Raw genomic sequence first — 9,980 nt, forward strand, 5'->3', positions numbered from 1 at the left:
TATTCCATTTCTACAGTAAAGTGCAGTGCTGGGAGTTTTTTCCATGTCCAAAATATCCCATTTCCTGCATATGAACTGTAATTAATTCCTCCAAAACTGCCGTTTTGATACTCAGAAAACTGCAGTTTAGACACGTATTAAGTGAAAATTTATTAAAAGAAATTAAGATGAACTTAAGAAGTGTATTACGGGTATTACCTAATAGCCCCATAATTGCATCCTTGAAATGTTTCAGTGCTGAAATACACCCTCTTTACAACTCATTTACACAGCGGGTTTGGTATAAACAAAGCATAAAAACATTTGTTTTAATCACAACACATTTTATACTTTGTATATCACATTGCACTTTTCTGCTTATTTTTGCACTTCTGGTTAAATGCAAACTGCATTTTGTTGTCTTTGTACTTGTACTCTCCACAATGACAATAAAAGTTGAATCTACTAATCTAAAAACAACATTTTCATCACTATTCTGTAAGCTATGTCTAAACATTTGACTAATGCACCAGAGCCTAATGAGTAGCCTATACATTGCTCTGTTAAGTTCATTATCATATATAAGGATTCTTTCTGTTTTTCATGAGATGGAACAGCAGCATTTGGCTGGGTAGTCCTTGGCGTAGACATTGTGTTCGGCCCCGTACACAAAGTAGATGTGAGTTTTGTCCCTCCAAGTGAAGTGCACTCTGGTAACAGGAATCAACTCAATAGTCTGCCTCTGGTCGTGCAAGCATTGAAGTGTGGGGGGAAAGTACAAATTTACAGACATATCCTATTACAAACATTCACATTTACAGACAAGCATATTTTAAATGCTTAACATACAAGTACAGACACAATAGAGGGTAACATTTTATTTTACGGGGTCCTTGTTCCAGTGTATCTACATAATGAAATACAGTGTAACAACCTATGTAATATGTAATTTCATGTTGTCCATACATAATGTATTTTTGTGTACCTGCAGATCATTAGTACATGTGTACTAAGAAGTGAAGGTTGTTACACTGTACTTCATTGTGTAGATACACTGGAACAAGGACCCCATAAAATAAAGTGTTACCCAATAGAGTTTAATTAGTTAGTCAGTCAGTTTTCAGTTCTCGGGTTTAGCTCAGGTCAGGTTGTTTCATGGCTTATGCTCACACCTACTTGCTCTCATACTGCAATGCTTCTAAAGGGTATCACAGGCTATCAGTGCACAGTAGGGGACTGGCTATAGGGTTTTGAGCTTCAATTTCTAGTTGGAAAATGAGGCAACCATAGGCAGACACATACATATGGGTGCTCATAGGCTATTGGTGAGATGAGGGTAAGCAAAGTACAGTAACTTGCCCTTAGAGGATGTGTATAGAAAAAAATATAAGGTCTCTGGTGTTTTAGGACTGGTAACTTTTCAGAATAACACATATGTTATCATACTGTATATGAATAATAATTCATGAGATCTTCCTCATACATTCATGTGTTAACCTGAGAACAAGCAACTGTCACATGTTGTGTGTGTCACATGTCACAACTGTCACATGTTGTGTGTAAACTGTGATTATTCCAGTTGTTCATTTACCCTATGACAGTTGAATGAGTAGTGAGAGGCAGGGGCTTAAAAAAGTTAACCTGCAACAAATACTCAGACTGTGGACTGAACTTTCACCCATCCTGTAGGTAAGGTGTCACAGGTGTTTACCTGTTGGAGGATGCGGCAGGTGGTGGAGAACTGCATGTGATGTTCCTGCACGGCTTGTTTAGATGCAGCATTCACGGCCCCATCTGGGAAACTTTCCACTGGGTACACCTGTCATATATAAACATAAAACCATTTTTCAGAATTTATATTGTATTGAAATCTGAAAACACAGAAATACTCCAGAACACATGCACATTAAAATGATGGAACATGAAAAAACAACAGTGTTGGCCTCTTTTTTAATCACTCTTCATTCATGTGCTATAAATAAATGAATTAATGTATTTCTTAGCACCAAGGTTCAAAATCCCTTTGCACAGCCCTTCTTCCTCCAGGTGCTGATGGTGTGCAGTATAACTATTGAAAAGTCAAAAAGTAGTATACATCGCACACTGGAGGGTATACCCTCCAGTGTGCGATGTATACTACTTTTTGTATTTCTTAGCACATTTGTTTGTTTTTACATGCTAGCAGTATCCCTCTCACCCGCTGGTTCATGTCAGTGAAGAGCATCTCCCCCACTGCCTCCTGCAGAAGGTCCAGGGGAAATCCAGAACGCTTGTCGACTACATGCACGTTGCTATGGTTCCTCCTACAGACACAAGGAAACACACATGCTGCAGAGACCAAACACTACTGACAACAACTTCTTCGTTTTAAAAAACAATCGGTTTTCTCAAGGAGGCTTTTTCTCACTCCACTCTGACCCTACAAATTCCAAACGCAAAGGAGCAAGAATTCCAGCAGAATTCTTTGGAGAAATAGTCAGCAATGGTAATGCTGACCCTTTTGGATGGATGTTGGAGTTTGCCGGAGGGTGTTGTTTGGTGTTTGTTGGGCCAGTGTAAATAGACATTTAGAGCAGTGTTTCTCAAAGTGTGGTCTGCAAGATATCCCAAGTGGTCCGCGAGCAGACGTGGTAAAATATAATATAGATGAGTTGTTTGCAATATTGAACCAAAACAGGAACACTGTCTATGTAAGCTATGCCAATTTAAATCATATGAATCCTCTGACACAATAATCAAAGTGCAAAGATAATAAGCAAGGTGGTTCAGTGAGTAGGCCTATAGTGTAGGCTAATATACTGTTGAAGTAGGTCTAATCTTTTTTTTTTAGCTAGGTGGTCCGTGCGTTTCTTTTTTATTGGTTAAGTGGTCCTTCATCTGAAAAAGTTTGAGAAACACTGATTTAGAGCATAACCACCAGAGGAACTGTAACTCTACCATTTGATGGTAAGCTTAAGGAAGCACAGGAGTTGGCCTTTGCCTTGACAGTTGGGACACTGCAGAGAACCAGCACCTGAGCATGCATTACACCTGTGAACGAACAATAAAAATGGATTCAGGGACAATTCATTAAAATATAATTAAAAGAAATTACTACATGGAGTATTACAAAACACAAACAAACTTAATTGTAAACGTGAGCTATATGTTGAATCCCACGTTTTTAGTACTTTTAGCTCAACGTATATAAACAAAATGACAAATGAAACACTGGAACTGTGCTGTGCTGTGGGAGGGAATAATGTCACCTACCGGATTCGTCCAGATCCACTGCAGCTGCGGCACCTGGTGTCAGAGTGGTGGTCTCTGCCTGATCCAGTGCATACACTGCACTGAATCTGAGGCAAGAACATCAGATTTACATTTCTCAAAAAAGAAAACTCAAATAAAATGAAATTTAATTTCACTTATAGAGCGCCAAAACATTACACGTCTCTTGGTGCTTTACAGAATGTTTGACAATCAGATAAAAAAAAAGAGGGCCCATGGGTAACAGTGGCAAGGAAAAACTCCACGACTCAAGGGCTTGACCCATCTATCTAATGTCAGTTACAGAACAGTAAGGTCTGTATACATGATAAATGCATAAGTTAGTCAGATGTAGAGAATAGAACATGGTGTTTAAAGCCACCTGAAGTGTATGTTACAAGAGGTGGGATGGTTACATATCCGGTATGATAATGCATGAATCCAATTTAGTGTCAGAAAGTTCAAATAGTCCAGTGTAAAACAAAACCCCAAACTCGCTTCTCAAGATTAATGTATTGTGACTTTAGTTACAAAATATGACCGCCGCTCAGTCCTGCACATTCTCTTCGCAAAAATAAATCACGCTTGTCAATTTGTCTCCATCTCTTACTCCATCCCCTACTCTTGCAACTTTTGTGTATATAATTAATGAGTGTGTTTTCATCAGAATTCCACGAAACTTGGCATGCATTCAGAGGGTGTCATAATGATTCTGGGCAGTTTTTAACATGTCAGCCAAAGATACCTGCGATTACTAGGGGTGGGTCGACACACTGTACACTGTAAAATCATGATGATGACCATGTTGTTTGAGTGTCAATTAACACTGCCGACTCAACCATCACTCCCATAGAATAAAGAATAAAAGTCCTTCCTCAATCACAGTACTGTTTGCTGCTTGTAGACGCTGTCTGACTAGATCATTCACGCTAATAATTAATTATGGAAAATGAACGCAAGAGACCCCGTTCTCAGGTGTGGGAACATTTCAGTCTGGAGAGTCCCAAAAGTGGTATTTGGTATTTGTGATCAAAGTTTGTTTTATTCCAACAACACATCTTCAATGCTTCACCATCTGTGTGAAACACCCACTAACTGTGGCAGACGAACTTCAGAGGCCCAGTCTGTACCAACTGAAGGTAAAATTTCTTTAACCGTATTATTCAGTTAAAGTTATTAATGATGATAATTACACTAAATAAGTGAAACTCTCTTAATAAAAAACTAATTACATAGTTACCATTCTGAAAAGGTTTGGACTGACCCCAAACAAACAATTTTGATTGAACATATTAGGTTATTGCCTATTACAGGCTACCTATCTGAACTCCATGGGGTGTAGGCCACATATTTTGTATAGTAGGCCTACACCGTGAACATGCACTGTGTGTACACAGTGTGTGTGAACTCCATTTATGAAAAACTGACATGTTACTTTAGCTCACTTGGTTAAACACTGCTTGTGGGTTCTGCTAATGTGGTCATTGTATTGTGTATTTTCAGGACGGAAGAAAGAGCTTGATGACGCCCTCCTGGTCCAGCCTTTCTCTATTGTGGAAGATGAGGGTTTCAGAGCTTTAGTGAAGAAGTTGGATCTCACCTACATTCTACCATCCAGGAAAACTCTAAAGGCAATGATGAGTGAGAAGTATGTATGCAGTAGAGAAACAAAAGGCATTTGCACAATTACACAACATCCCTGCTGTCTGTCTAACTGCTGATATGTGGACATCTCTTACGATGGACTCATATTTGGGAGTCACCTGCCATTACATAGATGCCAATACAAATCTGAGTTCAGTTCTTTTGGGAGTCGCAACATTTCCAAAAGCCCACACCGCTGACAACATCAAAGAGGCTTTGTCACACCTCATTACTGACTGGGGCCTCAGTGGATTGGTGACTACAATTGTGACTGACAATGCGGCCAATATGGTAGCAGCCACTGAAAAGCTGGGGCTATGCCATCTGCCTTGCTTTGCCCATACTCTCAACCTCATCGTCAAGAAGGCAGTTGTGGAACATGAGGTATTGACAGATATTCTAACCAGAGCAAGGAGAGTGGCAACTTATTTTAGAAGTAGTGCCAACGATAAACTTATCCTTGCACAAGAAAGGATGGGTAGGCAGCCCCTGAAGCTTGTGCAGGAAGTTGAAACCAGATGGAATAGTTACACAACTACTTGCACACGTTGCAAAAACAATGTACAAGTCACTCACCTGTCCTGATGTAACACATTTGTTACAGGGGGATTTTCCCAAAGACAAACATTGATTGCAGCCCTAAAATAGAATTGCATTTCTTATGAAACACACCCTTCACCATCCTTAACAGATTCATGCAAATCAGTGCAAATACAGTAAGTTTGCAGAAGATTATTATGCATAGGTCATACATTTCCTAAAGAAGTTTACCTGGACAGAAAAAGACTGAATATACTTTGTTAATCATACTATGCAGAAATAACATACATGCATGCGTAGATTATAGAAATGTATGCTGTTGTACATACAATTTTTTTTTTTCATGTACAAATTTACTTTCCACTTTACTAATATCTGATATTTTGAGGACTCTTTACCTTGACAGAGGATGAATGGGGGATACGAACATCCCTCTGACAGTCCTGAAACATGGCTGGAATGGGCACAGAAACATCCCACGGTCCTGCTGCCACACCATTGAAGCCGTCCAGCACCTGACCTGAGAGCAGCAGAGGCAAACAAACATTCCCAAACAAACATGGCACAACACACTCAAGGCTTCAATCATTTATGTACTATTTATAAACTACTTGACAAAAGTTGACAGACAATTAGATTACAACCCCAAATCAGAAAAAGTTGAGAAATTGTGTAAAATGAGAATAAAAACAGAATGTAATGATCTGCAAATTATATTTAGTTGCAAAAATGACAGCATATCAAATGTTGAAAAATGACAAATTTGACTTTCATGGAAATATACAGTTTGTTCATTTTGAATTTCATACCAGCAACATGTTTCAAAAAAAGTTGGGATGAGGGTAACAACATGCTAGAAAAGTTGTGTAATGATAAAGAAAACAAAGGGATGATTGTTTCACAACAAATTAGGGTAACTGGCAACACGATAGGTATGAAAAAGGGGAACAGGAACCCAAGAACAGGGTATCTTCATTCATTACTGTGTAAACCTGTGTGCATAAATGATGAAACAATTTAATTTTAACGCTTCTTAACATGAAATTGTGAAGTATGTAATACAACTATATTGAATGACCATGGTCTTTTGGACCTCAAATGGCACTGCATCAAAACAAGACTGTAAAGATTTTCTGTAAAGAAAATCATTGTATGGGCTCAGGAAAACATCTGATAACCATTGTCTATGTGTGTTTGTTGTTGGCATCAAATTCGAAATGAACATATATTTTCCATGAAATAGTCCAAATTTTCATTTTCAACATTTGATATGTTGTCTATGTCCTTTTTGCTGCTAAATATGGGTTTACAAGACAAAACAAAACAAAACAAAAACATTGTTTTTATTTTCATTTTACACAATGTCCCAACTTTTTCTGTTTTGGGGTTGTAATTCTATATCGATTTAAATTCCCTCAGTAATTGATAATGATCATGTTTATATAAAAAATATATAAAATAACTTTTTAAAACTGTTCACTGTTAATTTAACTATTGTATTGTTTATTTGTATAAGTCGCTTTGGAAGTGTCTGCTAAATCCTATAACGTTGGGCTGAACGCCATTGTGAAATGGAACCAGACTGATCATTTACCGTGGTACGGCTCACTGGCCCATTCAGTAGATCTGGATTCTGTAAAGGTGTCTAGGCGATACTGTTGGGGAAAGAGGTAGACTTAGTGGAAAACCTCTGGCAACCATAGTAGGCAGTAGGGCTATGCTTTCGATATTGAAATATCAATATATTGGTAAAAAGTATTGCAATATACATATCATGATATATTGTGATGTATTGCATCGTGACTCATGTATTATAATGCAAATCGTATAGTGAGCAGGGCTGTAGTGGAGGCTAAATGCAAGTGAACACAGTTTACCCACCTCTGACATTACAGAATTATACTTTATACACCTCTTATTAGAGTTTATCCAACTCTCTCTTTTAACATTAAAAAATCACAGGGTATTATTGACTCTCACAATATGTACACTCATCAACACTCTAGGGACCATTTAATACCACTGGTATTGTTATAAACATTGGACAATAACCTCCACTTTCATCAAACATGTTCTGAACGTTTTTCGAACGTCAACGATACCGCAGTCGCGATGGCACAGTCCACCTTACCGGGATCACAGAATTCATAGTTTAGCCCACTCTTATTTTACCACTACACCCCTGATAGTGAGGTCCTTGCCAATACACAGCCCTAGTAGGCAGCCACTCTGGGACGGGCACTACCCCCACAATGGGCACAGATCTGGGATATCAGTGTGTTTTCTCTGACACAGACAAAGACTAAGCATAAACAAAGCCAGCAAGTCAACGCCTACCTATTTGTCTTCCCCTAAAAAAATCTCTCCTACGGCTATTCCCTGTAATTTCAGCCAAAGGCATCCTCCTGAAAGCCTTGTCTACAGAACGTGTGTGGGCTGGTTTCATGCTTTCAAATACTATTATGGTCTCACTCTAATCATTTCCACCCACACCGGCCTAAAGGTCACCATGGTATTCTCCAGGCTGACATGCACAAGCAATGTGTGACTATAGGAGATTGAAGTCCCAGATACTCCAGAATGGCATAAGCATCAGCATTCCCATGGCGTACCCACCCTGTAAGTGTTGAGGGAGTGCAGGTCGGAGAAGACCATCTCCTTGGCTGGCTTGCCGCTGTAGCAGCACCTGGAGGCCACATACTCAACCAGCGCCTCTCTGGCCAGCTCCTCACTAATGGATGGAATCCTGGTCAAAACAATGAGAGCAGCACCACTCAGTGGAGAGACTGAAGTAACTCGGATATAACTAGCTTTAAGTAACAAATAAATATTTCTGACTGTTTGTTTAAATATAATTTAGAAATGTTATAAGGACAGTGCAGTGACTTTTTTTTGTTAAAAAAATAATGCATTTTCCCTTTTTTTTAACTATTTTTTCATTGTCTTTGCCTCGGTATTGTTCCACAATGTAGGAAGTAGTCAAAATAAAGAAAAGCCTACAAATGTGTGTGTGTGTGTGTGTGTGTGTGTCCAAACTATACATTCACTTGGTTCTCTTTCTAAGAATGTGTACAATCAATCAATGAGAGATTTTGTATCTTAAGAGACTCGAAGCAGAGATGGCCAGGAGGCCAGAGTTCTTCCTATTTCACAAGTCGCAAAAAGAGATTCAAATAGCACATTAGCCTGGTTAACACGATCATTTCTCAATTCTCAGATTGAATCATGAATTTGTTAACAAGTTCGTCTGGGTTCTCCCAGGCTAACAGCAGATGCAAAGCAGGTCATATTTTCCTGCATCCTATTTCCATATGGTCCCTGACACGACACCTGTAGGCTATAGCTTTCATCTGCACTTTCACACTTACTGTGTTCATCTGCTTGTGTAAGAATGATTAAAATTAGTGCTTAGTTCACTTAACTTACTGTCTCTGTATTAATGTTACTCTAGTATAAGTGTCTTTGGATACATGTATGTCCAAAGAATAAATGGGAAATATTCAAACTTACTCCCAGTGGGGTGCCTGGGGTTGGCTGGGCCGTAGAGAATTGTCAGCATATGGCGGTGGCAGGTCTGAAAAAACAGCATCCCACTGGCTTTTCATCCCCACTCAATACACAACCACAATTTTCATCATCAATGTTTTTAGCCTCTGTTTTGCATGAAATTGAACCTATATAGAATTACTGGCTGGAATTTAAATTGTGCAAGGTATAACAATGCGATCATGATAACGTTTGACTCATAGACTACCTTTGCCAACTCCTGCATCATTTTCAGGAAACGTGTTGACGTCTTCGGCAGGAGGCGCTGAAGCTCCAGACAAATCTTTTTTTGGAAGATAATATAAAGAAAAAGTTGAAATGGGATGCATAGACAATGTAACTTTCTACGCGAGTATATACCGGTAGGCCTACTTACTTTCTTTCAAGTGCCCCCGTGCTCTCTCTGGTTCATCTTGATCACTGTCATAGAAACATTTATCAAATAGCTTAGGCTACCTAATTCTTGCACCACAAACGTTCAACAGTAGACCTACATTTATACAATTAGGCACTTTAATAAAACAGTTACAGAAAGTAGTAGCCTACGTCTAGCCTAGGCCTACAGTTTAACAAATTTAAATCTAACGTTTTCAAAAGCAAATCTTAGAGTGATACACAAAGAATGTCAAAAACTACACCTAGGCATAAGCCTAGACTACAGGCTAGATCAAATAATGTGCTGGAATTTATAGCGTCAACCTCCTACTCGGCTTTTGTATCTGGCTCACCTTAGCAAGCAACGTGTATCATCCATTGAGGCAACTTCTTGGATGGTTGTAGTTGGATCAAAGCGACGTAGCCTATCTTTTCAGTTCACTTTCCATTTCCTCACTTTTCTAAGAAAACGAAACCATAGGGCTGAATGCGTCATATAAAGTGCCCTGCCTTACTGCTCTTTATTTTTTTCATAGGCACATTTTTTCAGGTGATGTTTTGACGTCTTTGTCGACTTTCTTTAAAAAGCAAGAAGGCACGTCATATCAGAGAAGCATCCCCTATCTTGCCGTAAAAATGCATCCTTA

The 9,980-nt window shown here is 38.9% G+C and overlaps 1 protein-coding gene across 1 annotated transcript; it reads right to left on the bottom strand.

Moving 5' to 3' along the window:
- Positions 1 to 125: 125 nt before the first annotated feature.
- Positions 126 to 9,919, bottom strand: ssuh2.2 (ssu-2 homolog, tandem duplicate 2). Its single transcript, XM_048255305.1, has 13 exons — positions 9,687 to 9,919; positions 9,335 to 9,378; positions 9,167 to 9,241; positions 8,923 to 8,986; positions 8,029 to 8,158; positions 7,007 to 7,067; positions 5,811 to 5,932; positions 5,449 to 5,511; positions 3,232 to 3,317; positions 2,917 to 3,009; positions 2,177 to 2,282; positions 1,691 to 1,798; positions 126 to 721 (listed from the first exon to the last, which is right to left on the bottom strand). The coding sequence occupies exons 1-13, from the start codon at positions 9,710 to 9,712 to the stop codon at positions 581 to 583; spliced, it is 1,119 nt and encodes a 372-aa protein (XP_048111262.1). The 5' UTR covers positions 9,713 to 9,919; the 3' UTR covers positions 126 to 580.
- Between the last annotated feature and the right edge of the window lie 61 nt (positions 9,920 to 9,980).

Source organism: Alosa alosa, chromosome 10, assembly GCF_017589495.1.
Source record: "Alosa alosa isolate M-15738 ecotype Scorff River chromosome 10, AALO_Geno_1.1, whole genome shotgun sequence".
NCBI lineage: Eukaryota > Metazoa > Chordata > Actinopteri > Clupeiformes > Clupeidae > Alosa > Alosa alosa.